Raw genomic sequence first — 18196 nt, 5'->3', positions numbered from 1 at the left:
TATATAAAGATGTATGTAAAAGTAGGCTATTTATGCACATTTATGCGTAGGTTTATAGTAGTTTAGTTGTAGATGCATTAGGGGCTTTCACATGGACATGCTCCCTTAGAGGAAAGGCCAGATTCAGTCTGGCCACTCATTCCTCTCAATCAACGTCCTGGAAATGTTACTCCACCCCTCTATCCAGTCTACTGAGATCTCTTGTTCATTCATCAGATTCTGGTAAGGGGGGAGGGGGTGTGTGTCTGTAGTTGCTGAACTCTGACCCCACCCTCTCTTAAGGCTGTGCTGTTTGCACAAGAAGGCTGGAAGTTGTCACATTGTCCATTTCCTGTATTTTAGTTTTTGCTAATATAAACTTGTCCTTATTTGGTCATAATACTAACTTTCCTTTTGCCTCTTGTGGTTGGCATTCAGGCTAAATGTAGGACAGTTTTTGTTTGTGTTCATATCCAAAAGTAAAGGCTTTATGTTCTCTATCTGTCCGCCAACCAGTTACAAATAACTATGCAAGTCTAAGAACCAACAGTCTAAACGTAGTAAAAAATTAAATGTTACTGGACACATTATGATCTAGAGCTTTTTTTTATTTATTTTTTTGCAGAGAGGATCTGACGAGCTGTTCTCCTGTGTTTCCAGCGGGCCGTATATCATGAGCTCAGCGGGTATATACTCTTTAAACCTCAATAGATGTTTTTAGTTTTGTCCCAGCAAAGTGGCCTGATCATCTGCTTTCTTCACAGCTAACGGCAATGACAGCAAGAAGTTCAAAGGGGACATTAGAAGTCCCAGCATTCCATCCAGAGTTATACATGTCCGTAAGCTTCCCAATGACATCAACGAAGCTGAGGTCATCTCCCTGGGCCTTCCATTTGGCAAAGTCACCAATCTGCTCATGCTGAAGGGAAAGAATCAGGTACTTTTCCCTCTTCTCTCATAAAACTCAACATTAGCTTGTAAATAATCAGAGATAATCTCCCTCTGTAAAACACTCTAGAATTTTGCATTTATGAAATCTTTAATGCTTTTCTTAAACTTGAAATTTTTCTCTGTTCTAATACAAAGTGAGCTGCCTACAGAGAAGTGATGGACCGAAATTAAAATTCTAGGCCAAATTCGAAAATGCTGGACACACTGGGTTATCAACCGAATATTATAATTTTAAATTAGACTTTGTTTGGAATAACTGAAGTTCTTCATTTTGTTATTATTAAGGATGCATTGAAACCACTATTTCTGTAACTACACATTTCATTATAAATTAGAGTAGACTGAGAAAAAGTACATAAAAATGTGTAGCATATTAAGAACCTTTATCATTAAAAATCCACTCAGTAATTTTTACAGCATCAGTTGAAGAGCAGCACTCATTCAATGAAGCGTGCACACACACTATATATTTACTTATTAAACGCATCCTCTGCGATTCTCAACTATTGTATGGCTTCCAGAGATTTTTAATATAATGCGAATGAAGTGAATATAAAGTGTCATATGCACTACTTCAATTGTGCTTTTATGCTTTTTTAATGCCATATTGCAGCTTGAAAGTAACCTATGACAGACAATAATACAAATTATCGGAGTACTGGAAAACAAAAATGTTCTGACTTTTTTCGTTTTCGGCCAAAAATGTCCGCTGGCTGAAATTATCCATTACTACTACATAGGCAACATCATAAGTGTGCACATGATGAAAAGGCTATTTCAAGCAATAGGAAGCAAATGTAATAATTTCTGTACGTAATGCATTTTTTTGTGCTTGTTAGAGTATCAATTTATATCAAATTGTTGCAATCATCTGTGATAGGTATTCGAGTCTCTCTCTTCATGTGAGGAACACTATTAGTGTGACAATTTGTTTGCCACGGAGCTTGTTTCAATTCAATCATTCAATCTGTTATGATGGTGCCTTATAAGGTAGCTGCCTATGTAGAGAGTAAACATCAAGGGAACTTACTAGGGTTTGGAACAGACCTATTGGAGCAAACATTATTTTGTTAATTTAAGGCAAATTGCATGATCTGCATTTTTTTTTCCCAGGCTTTCTTGGAAATGAACACTGAAGAGGTAGCACAAACGATGGTTACTTACTACTCCTCAGTAACGCCAGTCATCAGAAATCATCCCATATACATGCAGTACTCCAACCACAAAGAGCTGAAAACAGACAACTCCCCAAACCAAGTGGTATGTGCTTTATAAAAAGCCACTCCAGCACATATCAGAGTCTGAGTACAGAGGCTGTGTGATGTTTTCATTCCACATTTCTGACAGAGTGAATAATTTGTAAATGTTTTTTATGTAAATAAAGACAGCAGAATTTCATGATGATGAGTTATTTGGAGCAGCTGCGCTCTTTTTGATTGAAGGGATGGAATGTCTGGTTTGCTTATTGCTGTGCATCTTATTATTATTTTAAAATTGTTTGTGGCTGCATTTTCCACACTGCACATTTTCCTTCAACTCTCTAAACATAGTTTATATGCTGCTAAATGTCTTTTAGCAGTGAATTCCACAGCTGCAGCCCATCAGTGCTCATTTGGAGGATTGTTTCATTTGTTTTGATCTGTGTCATTATGTTTGAGTAAACACAGAAATGTAGCTAATGGCATTTACGTCATGTTTTGTTTAGAATGTTCCGTTGACAAATCACCAATCACTTGGTCAAACATCAAAATAGGCTTGTATGGATACACAGGAATGTAATCAATCATTTACAAATTTTCCTTCTCGAAGCAAGCAGTAAAATGACATCCTTCTTATAACCTCTTGTCTTTTTCTGTGACTACAGAGGGCACAGGCAGCACTGCAGGCAGTGAATGCTGTTCAGACAGGTAGCATGTCCATAGCTGGTGTTGACCCATCCGGTATGACCGGTCCCAGCCCTGTCCTGAGGGTCATTGTTGAAAACCTCTTCTACCCAGTGACCCTAGATGTTCTTCACCAGGTATAAACTTCCTCCAGTACTACTACTCTGATATATTGAGCTGTTGGCATTGCATCAAAGATTACATTTGCTTCATACTGTAATATGTGGAATGGTTCCTCTACAGATATTCTCAAAGTTTGGCACAGTGTTAAAGGTGATCACCTTCACAAAAAACAATCAGTTTCAAACTCTCCTGCAGTTTGCGGATGGGCTCACTGCGCAACATGCCAAGTTGGTGAGAGGCGCCATCTTTTTATAGTATTTTTATGCTGGCTTATTCAAAGTAGACTCATTCCTTCCTTTTTTGTTCCCTTTGAGTCACACTGTCAGCTTTACATGGATCTCTTTGTTTTCTCAGGCCCTGGATGGACAGAACATCTACAATGGCTGCTGCACTCTGCGTATCAGTTTCTCCAAACTAACCAGCCTAAATGTGAAGTACAATAATGACAAAAGTCGTGATTACACACGGCCAGACCTGCCCACTGGGGACAGCCAACCTGCTATTGAGCATCACGCCATGGCTGCCTTTAGTAACTATATTCACATTCTACCTCCTTTAACTGTAACTACACCTCAGGAAGTGCATTCATTAATTTTCTTCTCCTTATAATTGGCAGCTTCTCCGGACTCATCTCTGCTGCACCATTTGCGGGAGCTCATGCCTTTCCACCAGCCTTTGCTATCCAGCAGGCTGCTGGTACAGTGTTATATTATACTGCTCATCTGTAAACAACATCTTGTTTATTGCATATATGTTTGAAATATTATGTTGATGATGTCTCTTTTAGGGTTGACCCTGTCTGGGATTCCTGGAGCCCTGGCTTCATTGACTATCCCCGGAGCAGCGGCGGCTGCTGCAGCTGCCAGCAGACTGGGGTTCCCTGCCCTCCCCGGCAGCCACTGTGTCATGTTGGTCAGCAACCTGAACCCTGAGGTTAGCACTTCTCACGTCTTATCCATATCTGATGCACTTAGATGTTGTCAGTGTCTACTTAAATATCTAATATAAAGGGGGTTTTGGAGTAAGCTGATGGTATTTTTCTTTTATCATTTTTTAATGGCAAAAGTAAATATGATGCCATTATGTCCTTCAAAGGGCAAGTCCTGATGAGTACATGGAGCTATAGCTCTTAGTTAACAGGAAACAATGTTAAAAACTATCTTTGATTCATGCCTATCCTTCCTGTGCCAAGGAACACCCATGTTTAGTTTTTATATGTATTGTTTTTCCTTTTCTTACAAATATGCTTTTTATGATTCAGAAGTGTGTAAAATTCACTTATATAGTTTGTACCTTTTAAAGGTATTGTTCAACCAAAAATTTAAATTCTCTCATAATTTAATCACCCTCTTGCCATCCCAGATGTTTATGACTTCCTTTCTTCTGCTGAACACAAATGAAGATTTTTAGTAGTATAATTCAGCTCTGTAGTTCCTCATAATGCATGTGGATGGGTACCAACATTAAAAGCAAGATAAGGCAGCATAAAAGTAATCCAGATGACTCCAGTAGTTAAATCCATGTCTTTAGAAGTGATATGATAGGTGTGGGTGAGTAACAGATCAATATATAAGTCATTTTTACTGTAAAATCTCCTCCCTGCGTAGTAGGTGGCGATATGCATCAAGAATGTGAATCGCCCAAAACAAAAGAAGAATATGAAAGTAAAAAAGGACTTAAATATTGTCTGTTTGGTACCCATTCACTTGCATTTAACATACCTACAGAGCTGAGATATTGTTCTAAAAATGCTAAAAATGTTCAGAAGAAGAAAGAAGGTCCTACACATCTTGGATGGCACGAGGGTGAGTGCACAAACAGGGAATTTTCATTTTTGGTTCACTATTCCGAGTTTGTGACCTATTGTCATTCAATAATTGCAGTTTGCGGGCTCAAAAGCCCATTTCTTAGAGTTTCCATGAAAAAAAGCAAAAAGTGTCCTCACCCTTCTTCCAGTATTCAGTTTATTATTTCTATCTCTAACATCCTCAAGTTTTGCATAAAAAGATGCCATTAAGTTGAACTTCATTCAGTTTTTTTGTGTTGCTTTCATTTGAATATTTTGCTGCTTTACATGTTTCACTCATCCTTTCCAAATATTTTACTACAGTAAAATTGCGAAATTGTATTTTCTGAATGTCTGTTGCACTTGAAGGTACAGAGAAATTACCCTTTTCCCCCTCAATAAATTTCAATTTTTTTGTAACATCCAAAAATGAAAATTCTGTCATTTACACTGCCTGAATGACTTTCTTCTGTGAAATGCAAAAGACATTTAGCAGAATGTCCTTGCTGCTCTTTTTGTTCACCCTAAAATGGAAATTTACTCACCTTCTTGATATCCCAGGTGTGTAACTTACTTTCTTCAGCAGAACACAATTGGAGAAAAATGTAAAATTACTGTATCTCAGCTCAGTAGATCCTTAAAATGAAAGTGGATGGTGATCAGACATTTGAGGCTTCAAAAATCACAGACAGTTGGCATCATCGTTATGACTCCAGCAGTTAACCAGCAGTTAATTAATGTCTTCTAAAGTGATACAATCACTTTTGATATGAAAAAGATTAATACTCAAGTAATTTTTAAATATAAATCATCACTTCCGGTAAGCTTCATGAGAGGTGGAGTTCACACATTCTCTCGTGTGACGTATTCACGTTGGCATGTTATGGACATAATTTCACGTTCTTCTCTCAGTTGAGACATCCAGAATAAGCCCACAAAAGCACCACTGTGAGGAAAGAAACCAATACGGATCAAAACCAACCAAGCTGCTGTACAGCGTTTATCCTACCTACTTGTAAACATCGCTGCTCTTCTGGGTGTGTTGCACGCGTGTCTGTTCTAGGGCTGTCTGATTATGGCAAAAATCATATTTATGATAATTTTGGTCAATATTGAGATCAGGATTATTTAACATGATTACTCATTGACTTTGGAAATATCATGCATTTTAACAGTGGATTTCCTTGAACTTGAAATGTGAACTGCACTGGGTAGGGGAGGAGGCTATTGTCATATGATAATTAATTTTTCACATATGCTAGTCAAATAAAGGAAAGCCTCCATCACCATCATTAACAGCAGGGGGGCTCACACCTCAATGGGATATGCTTTTTTTTTATCATGTTATTACATCAAGATCTATCATGTACAATAAAGGCTATAAATTATCACGATACCAAAATTTCAGTAGTCTGTAGTGAAATTTGATGATTCTCAATACAAGCTTTAAAACCACATCAAATAATAACACTAACTAATATGTTAATTATGGAAGATTGTTTCAAGTTCTTAAGTAATTATTCAAGACTAGTAAACAGTCTGCAATAAAATAACAATAAAAAACAGCAATGAATAGAAATAGATTAAAAATAATAGAATAAAAATACAAAATAAGAATTTTTTTTAACAGCTTTTAAAGTTTTTAATAGCAATAGGCGATCAATCATTCAAGTAAATATTCAGAATTAAATGCAACATAAATCTACTACTGGTCTTCACTGTATGATTATAATACATTATACTTTTTAAAGCTAATAAAGTTACTCAGTCGAGAGCAGTGAATTAGGGCTGGGATAAACGATTAATCTAGAGATTATTTTTTTTGATGCATCGATTAATCTAACGATTACATTTTTTTCCAGTCCGATTTCGATTAGCGATTATTTCCCCATTAATTGACTAATAGCAATTTATACATGTTGATTTACATATCTGAATGAAAAAAACATGAATTCCTTAACATTGCAATGTATGTTTATTGCTCTTAAAATTCCAAAATAAAAGACTATACAAGTGCAAAGTAATGCATTCTTAGTCAGAGGTAGCATTCAATAAAACCTTGAAGCCTTGAAAACACATAGGCCTAGCTTACTGAAAAAAAAGTGCATCTTGTAATTCTTCTTTCAGATTAAAATAACAACAACTTGATGTCTTATTATAGCCTACTCCAACATCGAGTGCAAAGTGGGAAGTTGAAAAAAAAACTTACATTGCTCTGTCATCTGCAGCTGCTCCCGGGTGGCGCCTCTTCAGGTGCTGGTGCATTGCCGTGGTGCTAGAATGGAAGGCAATCTCCATTTTGCAAAGACGACATAACACTGAATTGTTTCCTTTTAAATTAAAGAATTCCCATACTTTAGAGGAACGAGTGCGTGCCGCCTTGCACTTCTGATAGTCTGAGGAGCCACTCGTGTTGCTACTACTGTCCGGCGCCGCCATCTTTGTTTTGGGTCTGACGAATCGACGCAAATATTTTGCGTCGACGTATAGCGTTGTCCCAGCCCTACAGTGAATGTTTTCTTGTTATGGTTGTATATGATTATTATATTGACATACTAGACAACAGCAGGTCTATTAGCTTACATTTATACTTGCAATTACAACATATTAATACAAATCCACCTTTTTCTCCACTGTTTACTTTTACTTTAGACATCGCTCTCTGTGTTTACATGAATACCTCACGAAGACATTTTGGCATAATTATGAAATGTAGCTGACCCGTTCAGGTGCACATTAGCGTGCACACACATACGCCGCCTTTCAATCAAACAGGGCACTGCTGTTACTATATCGCTAGCGAATTTTAAAATTACGTGCTCTGGATTACTTTTAACAGCAGAATAAGAATATGAACTTTCTAATAAGTGGCCTAGGCTATCAAAAATACATCTGGTTATTTTTTTAATTGTTGACATTTAATCAGTCTTGTTGTCTGGTCGGGAAAGTAAAATTCTCTTTAACTTGTACCTTCAAAAATCCACTTAACAAGGGTTAATGTTGAGCCCTGATTAAATATTGTATTCAACATTCTCTGATAAAATAGTTTTCTTCTGCAGTATATCTCTTAAAAGAAATGTATGTTGTTTTATAGGAGTTTTAGATTTATTTTGGAAAACAAGCCAAAAAAGACGTATAATGGGCTGAGACTACACTGTCTCACCTTTTTATGTTCACTTTGATCCATCTCTTCTTTATAGATATTGAATCACCAATTTTCTTAATAAGATACACACAGTGAAGGTGACACATTATGATTCACTACATCGTGAGCCATCACGTTATAATCTAGCTGCAGCAAATGCATGACGAGCGTCCCCGCACCAGTGTCTGCATCAGCCGGGAGAAGATTAAATCTCTTCCCCAGAAACTTCACGCAACTCATAGACGTGTAGCTGACTGCAAAGAGAAATTCTAGTTTCTGAGTTTATTTTCATTACCCACTTCCTTATTATTTGAACTTTAATAAAGGATGCTTTAAAGATATAACAACAGGGTGTTTCATTGCAAGAGGTAATGCTGCACAATATTTTTTCTATCTCTATTATCTTGTTTTCATAATCGTTGGAAGCCAAAATCATAATTGAAAATTTAATTTGATTAATCTCCCAGCCCTAGTCAGTTCTCGCGTTAACATGCCAATGTGATGTCACACGCACATACTGTTGCTGTCCGGAAGCGATGATTTAGAATTAAAAAGTCTTTTTCACACCAAAAGCGATTGTGTCGATTTAGAAGACATTAGTTTAACTGCTGAAGTCGTATGGATGACGTTCATGCTTTCTATCTGTTAATTTTGGAGCCGCAAAAGTCTGATCACCATCTACTTGCATTTTAAGGACCTACTGAGCTAAGATATTTTTCTATTTTTCTTCAAATGTGTTCTGCTGAAGAAAGAATGTCATACACACTTGGGATATCATGTGGGTGAGTAAATGATGAGGGAAATTTCATTTTTGGGTGAACTATCACTTTAAGCTTAAACAATGAAAACTAAGCACTGTAAAAAGTAGTCCGTATGACTTGTGCGCTTATCTTAATTTACTTTAATTATCTGAAAGGGTTCACTTTCACTACATTCATATTACCTTTTTTTATTTTTGTAAACAGACCAAAGGAAAATGCATTCACGCATGTATAGTATTGAACAGATTTATTCATGTTTCAAATGATAAAATCTTTTGTTTACTACAGTAACTAGTTGCTATAACATTATTATTTTGCTGGTCATGTTTCTTTGTTAACTTTAGCACTATTTTTACTTTGTGTTTCTTTATGTATACTGACTTTGTTTTTTACCTCCTTTTTTCTCCAATTTTTCTCCCTCCCTGTTCCCCTTACCCCATTCCTCTTTTTTTTATTTTTAAAACCCTGTTCTCCTTTGCCATCTGGCTGCACCATATGCCTCTCCCTACTGATTTGGTTGAACAATTACACAATCCAACATCATCCAACAATCGCACACCAACATCAATTCAAACATACATACATCTCTTCCTCTCTCCTCCCCCACCCACTCCCTCCCCTCTCTATGCTCCCAATCCATTAACCATCTTCTTGATCCAACCATCGTTTTTTGCCATTTCCTGTGGAACTGCCTCGCTGCCTCGGATATGTTGAACCTCCACTCTGCCTCCGATCTTTACCTGTCTCTTCCTCCTCCGCTGCCCCCCTCTGCTGTCCTTTAAAGAGAGTTACGCCCCACTGCCTCTTTATTCTCTTCGGTATGTCATCCTTCAGCATCTTTATTTGTCACTCATTTGTTCTGTCTTTTTTATTCGTTTTGATTTCCTCACAAGGCATTGGCGAGGCCCAATTATTTTGAGTGCCTCGCTTATTTTCTGCAGTATTTGTCATGAAAAACTGCAGCCTTCTTGTGAAACAACACCTTTTCCTTGAAAAGCAGATGCAAGGCTGCAGCTTTTTATAATATGACAAAACAAATTGGCACCTTAAAAAAGGTTGCATGCTTTTGAAAATTGTCCTCTATCTTTTATTGCATGTCTTTTGGAGAAAAGCTGTTTAAAGTACTTAGTTAATAATCAAGACTCCTATTTTATAAGCTCACCCTATTTTTCTTTTTTTGGTTAAGCAACATTTTTATCCCCCTCTAAAACTTTTTCTTACAATTCTTTTTATGATCTCAGTTGATCGGGCTGCCTCCGATAATCTGTTTCTATACTCAAATGATGTAAACAAAAAAAAATTGAAATATTCAGAAGTCTTCCAAGGCTCCCCTTTAACTCTCCTCTTGACTAAGAATATATTTTTTTCGGTGCAGTGCATAGTCTTTTCTTAAAAAAAACTTTAAAACGATTTATGAAACACTTGCAAGTTCCAGCATCCTTATTATATGATCGACACCACAAAACAGACACCAGTTGTTATTAGGATTTAATAGTTGCACTTTGTGTAGTGTACTCTGAAAAGCATGTGATTGTGTGATTATCTTGATTGTGAACTGTAGTTTTTATAGCACACAGGCTGGTTTTGATAAGGGTGTGATTGATCAGAACATGCATCATGTGTATTTGACATAACCTTTCCTGTTTTTAGGTGTATATGGGGATGTAATGAGAGTGAAAATCATGTTCAACAAGAAGGATAATGCTCTCATACAGATGTCTGATGGGACACAGGCCCAGCTCGGTAAACAGCCTCAAAATTACAATTATTTGCTAAGAATCTTACTCAAGGAACAGGCATTCATACTTTAAGAATTACTTTGGGCCTGTCTATATCCACTCCCTAGTTCAGTATATCTAAATACTTTTCAGCCTATTTACATCTAAAAATTTTGACATGTGTTTTTCTGGATTTTTTTGTTGTTATTCTGTCTCTCACTGTTCAAATTAACCTACCATTAAAATTATAGACTGCTCATTTCTTTGTCAGTGGGCAAACGTACAAAATCAGCAGGGGATCAAATACTTTTTTCCCCACACTGTGTGTATATATATATATATATATACACACTCACCTAAAGGTGTTCCTATATTGAACACCTGTTCAATTTCTCATTAATGCAATTATCTAATCAACCAATCACATGGCAGTTGCTTCAATGCATTTAGGGGTGTGGTCCTGGTCAAGACAATCTCCTGAACTCCAAACTGAATGTCAGAATGGGAAAGAAAGGTGATTTAAGCAATTTTGAGCGTGGCATGGTTGTTGGTGCCAGACGGGCCGGTCTGAGTATTTCACAATCTGCTCAGTTACTGGGATTTTCACGCACAACCATTTCTAGGGTTTACAAAGAATGGTGTGAAAAGGGAAAAACATCCAGTATGCGGCAGTCCTGTGGGCGAAAATGCCTTGTTGATGCTAGAGGTCAGAGGAGAATGGGCCGACTGATTCAAGCTGATAGAAGAGCAACTTTGCCTGAAATAACCACTCGTTACAACCGAGGTATGCAGCAAAGCATTTGTGAAGCCACAACACGCACAACCTTGAGGCGGATGGGCTACAACAGCAGAAGACCCCACCGGGTACCACTCATCTCCACTACAAATAGGAAAAACAGGCTACAATTTGCAAGAGCTCACCAAAATTGGACAGTTGAAGACTGGAAAAATGTTGCCTGGTCTGATGAGTCTCGATTTCTGTTGAGACATTCAGATGGTAGAGTCAGAATTTGGCGTAAACAGAATGAGAACATGGATCCATCATGCTTGTTACCACTGTGCAGGCTGCTGGTGGTGGTGTAATGGTGTGGGGGATGTTTTCTTGGCACACTTTGGGCCCCTTAGTGCCAATTGGGCATTGTTTAAATGCCACGGTCTACCTGAGCATTGTTTCTGACCATGTCCATCCCTTTATGGCCACCATGTACCCATCCTCTTATGGCTACTTCCAGCAGGATAATGCACCATGTCACAAAGCTCGAATCATTTCAAATTGGTTTCTTGAACATGACAATGAGTTCACTGTACTAAAATGGCCCCCACAGTCACCAGATCTCAACCCAATAGAGCATCTTTGGGATGTGGTGGAACGGGAGCTTCGTGCCCTGGATGTGCATCCCACAAATCTCCATCAACTGCAAGATGCTAACATTTCTAAAGAATGCTTTCAGCACCTTGTTGAATCAATGCCACGTAGAATTAAGGCAATTCTGAAGGCGAAAGGGGGTCAAACACAGTATTAGTATGGTGTTCCTAATAATCCTTTAGGTGTGTGTGTGTGTGTGTGTGTGTGTGTGTGTGTGTGTGTGTGTGTGTGTGTATATATATATTAGGTATGTGCGCGAGTATTCGAATATGTGTTCTCCAATAATTATTTGAATAGTAAAAATACTATTTGAATTTTGCAAAGTTTTGCTTTACTGGCCATATATACAGTGATATATCTGTTAAATCCTGAACCCACAAACTAAAAATGGCAGTTATAACAGAATGCACTAGGTGACGCTGTTGAGTATGGACACAAGTTGATCACATTTGTTGTGCAAACGGTTCTGTCAGTACATTCAAATGGACATCAGAAAAGGAGATTATTGTGAGAACGTGGCTTACTGTGAGAAAGCTGGGTTCCTGTTTAAATGCATTGGATTAGTGGTGTACATTTTACTCATGTATATGTGCAGCTCGTCAGAAAGCAGCATCCCCTTAGCAACGTAATCCCTGAGACGCTTCTGTAAACAACAAATATTGCGTCCGAGAAAGACTTTGCTAGCTGAGGTAAGGGACATTCCATCATTTAAACTGGTGTGTATAAATGAGTAGTTTATAGTTCAAACTTTGACTAAGAAAAATATTTTACAACGTCTCTTTCTCATTAATTACCTTTTATTTAAATAATATAATATTCGAATATTCATTTTTATGAGCTTAAATATTCGAATACCAAATTATTGATGAATGCCCATCCTTTATATACATACACGTGTATATATAGATATATGTATTTTTTTGGAACCCAGTTGAATGTTGCATAATACTGTAGGACCCAGTCAAGATCATTTTTATAATATAATACTGAATTATTATTTTGATGATCAGATTTGTGATATTTAAATTAATATGTTTTTGTCCTATTTACTTCACTTGGAGCTTTTATTTTGACACAAATTGCAGTGTGTAGTTTACAGTGTTCTGCATCTGGTGAAACATTGTCATCTCCTCTTCTTTTACACTGTGTAGCCTTTGTAAATTTTTATATAAACTTGTAGCAGATACTAAAGTTATGAATTGTGTGAATGCTTGAACAACATGCAGAATTATTTTTCACAGTGCATGTGAACTGTTCTAAAAGCTCTAGAAGCACAAGCCTTTGTTTAAAGGAATAGTTCACTCAAAAATTACAATTCTCTCATTATTTACTTACCCTGATGCCATCCCAGATGTGTATGACTGTCTTTCTTCAGCAGAACACAAATAAAAAATTTTAGAAGAAGATGGAGCTCTGTTAGGTCCTTATAATGCAAGTAAATGGGTGCCAGCACTTTGACAGTCCAAAAGTCACATTTAGGCAGCATAAAAGTAATCCAAACGACTCCAGTTGCTCAATGAATATTTTCTGTCTTGTGAATCAATAGGTAAGAAACAATTTGATAGTTAAAACGATTTTAACTTTAAATCGGTGCGTCCGTCCAGGGCTGTGATGCTGTTTGAAATGGTCGAACTCTCGCGTGACGTTTGTTCTGTTGTAAATAAGCGCCGCTTCCGGATTCTCGTGTGAACTCGCCGACAACTGCTGCCAAGAAGCACTTTTTAAAATTTAATATTTTAATTATTGATTCATTTTTTTACACATACCGATTTGCTTCAGAAGACATTCATTGAACTGGAGTCGCATGGATTACTTTTATGCCTAAATGTGACTTTTGGACCATCAAAGTGCTGGCACCCATTTACTTGCATTATATGGACCTGACAAAGTTCTATCTTCTAAAAATCTTTAATTGTGTTCTACTGAAGAAAGACAGTCATACACATCTGGGATGGGATCAGGGTACGTGAATGAGAGAATTTTAATTTTTGGGTGAACTATTCCTTTAATGTCTTTTATCAACAGCAATTTGTGGTTTTACAATCACATGACCATATCACCATTTTGGTGTTATTTTGATTAATTATGCAGCCCTAAAAGAGCATGAATTTGTCTACCGAAACACTCTTTATTAAACTTAATGGCCAAATAAAAAGCACCATAAAATCATTGCAATATTCACAGTATTTTTTATTTTATAAAGTCTTTTTCTTAAAGAATCTTTGCGATTCATGTTGTTAATATTCAATATTTTGCCCAGTCCTAGTTCAGTATAAAGTACACTGCCAACTAGGGTATCAGCCATTATGTACTGCTTTATGTCATATGTAACTAGGGAGTGGATTGATATGCCCTTTTATATCTAAATTGTTTTTCAGTGTTTATTTTTTTCTGTAACTTATGTTACAGCGATGAGCCATCTGAACGGGCACAAGTTATATGGCAGGCCCCTGCGTATTACCCTGTCCAAACACACAACTGTTCAGATGCCACGGGAGGGACATGAGGATCAGGGTCTCACCAAAGATTACAGCAACTCTCCACTTTATCGCTTCAAGAAGCCAGGCTCCAAAAACTACTCCAACATCTTTCCTCCCTCATCCACACTTCACCTGTCTAACATCCCGTGAGTTTTTACACACCCAGCTGCTTGTTTTATAAGCCTTTTATCATTTCAAATCCCAAGTCTTACCTTTACCTCCATTTTAGACCCTCGGTTGTTGAGGATGAACTCAAGATGCTCTTTGCTACCAATGGTGCTCTGGTGAAGAACTTCAAGTTCTTTCAGTAAGTTTGCATTCCATTATTATTCTGTTGGAGACTTTCTTTAGGACTCTAGGAAATTTTGTTTGCAGTACTTCTAACATGAATCCTAATCCATCAACTTCCAGGAAGGATCGCAAGATGGCTCTGATTCAGATGGATTCAGTGGAGGAAGCAATTGAGTGTCTGATTCAGTTCCACAACCATGACCTCGGAGAGAATCACCATCTTAGGGTTTCCTTCTCCAAATCTACCATTTGAGAAAACTGGGACTGGAGTGGCCAGTCACTTTTAAATCTTAATAAGTCTTATCCACAAAGCTCACTTTCATCAATGCAGTATTTTATTAAAAGGGATAGTTCACCCACAAATGAAAGTTCTCTCATCATTTACCTCATGCGATGTGCTAGACTTTTTTTTTTTACTTTATTTGTTTGCTGCTGCTGCTGAACCCAAAGATTTTTAGAAGAATATCTCATCTCTGTAGGTCTATGCAATGCAAGTGAATGGTGATCAAATCTTTGAAACTAAAGAAAGGACATATAGGCAGCGTAAAATACCATACAACTTCAGTGGTTTAATCCATAACTTTTGAAGCAAAATGAGGGTGTGGGTGAGAAACAGATCAATATTTAAGTCCATTTTACAATAAATTGCCCTGCTTCTTTTTGCCCAGAAGATTGTGAAATGCACAAAGAAGGCGAATTGCCAAAAACGATAGAGTGGAGATTTATAGTAAAAATATTGATCTGTTTCTCACCCACACTTCTCACCCACTCATATTGCTTTTGAAGACATGCATTCAACCACTGGAGTCATATGAATGACTTTTATGCTGCCTTTATATGCTTTTTGGACCTTCAAAGTTCTGACAATATTCACTTGAAATGTAAGTACCTACAGAGCTGAAATATTCTTCTAAAAATCTTTCTTTGTGTTCTGCAGAAAAAAAGAAAGTCACACATCTGGGATGGAATGAGCGAGAGTAAATTATGAGAATTTTCATTTTTGGGTAAACAAATCCTTTAAGAGGCATTTTAGTTTATTTGATATATTTCAATGTTTTGTTTTACTCAAAGTTTTAGAACAGTTGTAGTTTTAGTTTTTTAGGTCTTTTATGCTTCAGTTTTCAGACTTTTTAAGCCTTAAACAATGATTTTATGTAGATGCAGAGGGAAACCACTACAGGCCTTTGATTCCGTAATGTGCCATTTGTGCCTGACTGCTCCATATTTCCAAAACCTCAATCAAACATCTGCCTAATGTTTGCAAATCTGTAGTTTACAATCCATTTTGTGCCCTCAGCGCCAAACATTCATGCTCACAGGAGACCGGAATAATTGCATCAGGCTTATGGTACAGGCTTTAAACCCTACACCTCTGCATAATGTATCTCCCAGCAGGGTTGTACTTTTCATATCCTCTAGCTTTATCATTTATACTGTATCTTTAGACTTAGAATGTTTACAGGCATTCCTTCAAATGTATGCAATCTTTTCTGTATAAATTCAATAGTGAAGTATTACCTAGATTTGCATTGTTTTTATGCTGTGGGCCGTTGCATGTTGGCCTACTTTTTGTCCTGTTCTTTGCGTAGTTTAGCTATGGGCTTCATGTTATTTTGTGATATAGCAGATTTTTTTAACTATTCGACTTAAAAGGCCTCGTATATTTTATGTATTCATGTACTTGTGTGTACACTACAGCTTGAAGCCAAAGCCTTTCCTCTGTTTACCTTCATAAGGGATATCCTGACACCTTTTAGTCTCAAATGAAAAAAGGCATGTAGAAACATGTCTTCTCAGTGCTTACAAGTGACACACAGAGGTTCTCTTGTGTCTCACTGTAGAGAACCGTGTGATGGAAACTGCAGTGCAGGTGAATTGGGGCAGTCATCAGATACAGTATATTTGCCAGATTATAAGAACACCTGCCGAATTGTGCGCACCGTGTGAGGATAAATGCTTGTAAGTCTTAAATCAAAAATGATCTCAATCAGTGACCTTTGTAAATAATTAAGGCCTTTATTGTCCAAAAAGTTCAAATTTGTTGTACCTTTTTAAATGAGCGATGTCTTGGTAGACTTGTAGCAGTTCATCCAAGAAACATTTTTAAAGATGTTTTATATTTTATGAAAGGCCTGTTAGGAGCACACAGGAACTTATGAAAATATATGGCACTGTATTGTACCAGGGTATATACAAAAAGCACAACTATAATGTGTTTATTATTCCCAGCAATGTGTCCATAGTTATAAGGATCAAGTTATTAAAAAACTTCATTTTTCACTAGGTTGGGTATGTCCAACCCACCCAATGTTCACCTTTTGTTTTATTAAAAAAAAACTTGGGACCATTTTCAAAATTAGTTTGAGAAACCTAAAAAATAAAGGAGGTGCTTTGTTTTGCTTGTCACTTTATAAACTGAAGAGAGAAAAAGCTGATCTTTTGAAAACATTAATTCTTTACAGTGGTTAGATAAAGCGTCATTATGCATCTTTGCACACACAAAAATAATTTACAACATCTGCCTTGGATTGTAAAGTGTGTTTTTCTTACAGTGGACGGGTGAGGTGTAAATACTATTTTTGTATCTCAATGTTAAAAGTTATTCGTTTTTATATATTTTGTATGTTTTGATAACAGCTGTGGACCATCAGCATGCATGATTATAATTCAATAAGACAATTGTTAAAATATGGATTTCACTGCTTTGAAAGTCTTTATTTCATACTTCTTGACATTCCTAGTTGTACTTTTTATGTATTTTGCCTTCAGTAAATATTTGTTTACTCAAGTCTCTGTGTGTGATATTCATGTCAAAACAAGGACCTGTTGTTATTACTCATTTACATGGGACTGCAAAAGTCACACGATGACCCTTAGACTAGAAAGTCCTAGATGATGAAAATAAGAAATCACGTTATCATCCTGTTGAAAAGGTGTATCAAGTTAGTAGAAATGTAATGTCTATATACTGAACACACGCACACACTGGCAGCCAAAAGTTAAGAAAAATAATGTAAAGATTTTTTTGTTTCTGAAGGAAATTGGTACTTTAATTCTCCAAAGTGGTGTTCAACTGATCACAAAGTATAGTCAGGAAATGAATGTTAAAAAAAACCCCAGCACCATCACTATATTAAAGTCATTTCTGATCAAATCTAACCTCCATTTCCAGCAGCCGTCACTCCCAACACCTTATGTTTGAGTAATCATTCTAAATTGCTAATTTATTACCAGAAAATCGCTTTATATCAAAATACAACTGGAAGCTATTTGTTTAAGGGAAGCTTAGCATAGTCTTTGTATTTGTTTTCGAGTTGCATGTATTAAGGTAAATATTAGGTCAGAAATGGCAAAAATAAGAAACTGCTTTTTTTAGAAACTTGTCAGTCAATCATTGTTTTGAGGAATGAAGGCTATACAATGTTTGAAACTGCCAAAAAACTGAAGATTTCATACAAAGGTGTACACTACAGTCTTCAAATACAAAGGACAACTGGCTCTAACAAGGACAGAAAGAGATGTGGAAGGCCAGATGTACAAATAAGCAAGAGGATAACATCAGAGTCTCTAGTTTGAGAAATAGACGCCTCACATGTCCTCAGCTGACAACTTCATTGAATTCTACCCGCTCAACACCAGTTTCATGTACAACAGTAAAGAGAAGACTCAGAAGGCCTTATGGGAAGAATTGCAAAGAAAAAGCCACTTTTGAA

At 36.8% G+C, this 18196-nt stretch overlaps 1 protein-coding gene across 1 annotated transcript in view; it reads left to right on the top strand.

Moving 5' to 3' along the window:
* Nucleotides 1-17365, top strand: part of LOC127632479 (polypyrimidine tract-binding protein 1-like) — a 28148-nt gene extending 10783 nt beyond the window's left edge. Inside the window, exons 4-16 of the mRNA XM_052111068.1 lie at nt 605-665; nt 744-916; nt 2044-2190; nt 2795-2950; nt 3057-3167; nt 3291-3465; nt 3513-3632; nt 3724-3869; nt 9413-9446; nt 10279-10371; nt 14122-14338; nt 14422-14499; nt 14604-17365. Coding sequence (XP_051967028.1) covers nt 605-665; nt 744-916; nt 2044-2190; nt 2795-2950; nt 3057-3167; nt 3291-3465; nt 3513-3632; nt 3724-3869; nt 9413-9446; nt 10279-10371; nt 14122-14338; nt 14422-14499; nt 14604-14736 — 1644 coding nt within the window. The 3' untranslated portion in view covers nt 14737-17365. The remainder of the gene's footprint in view (nt 1-604; nt 666-743; nt 917-2043; nt 2191-2794; nt 2951-3056; nt 3168-3290; nt 3466-3512; nt 3633-3723; nt 3870-9412; nt 9447-10278; nt 10372-14121; nt 14339-14421; nt 14500-14603) is intronic.
* The last annotated feature ends 831 nt before the right edge of the window (nt 17366-18196 follow it).

This window comes from Xyrauchen texanus, chromosome 39 (genome assembly GCF_025860055.1).
Source record: "Xyrauchen texanus isolate HMW12.3.18 chromosome 39, RBS_HiC_50CHRs, whole genome shotgun sequence".
NCBI classification, from domain to species: domain Eukaryota; kingdom Metazoa; phylum Chordata; class Actinopteri; order Cypriniformes; family Catostomidae; genus Xyrauchen; species Xyrauchen texanus.
Note: the sequence above shows the minus strand (reverse complement) of the source record. Positions and strands in the feature narration are given on the sequence as shown.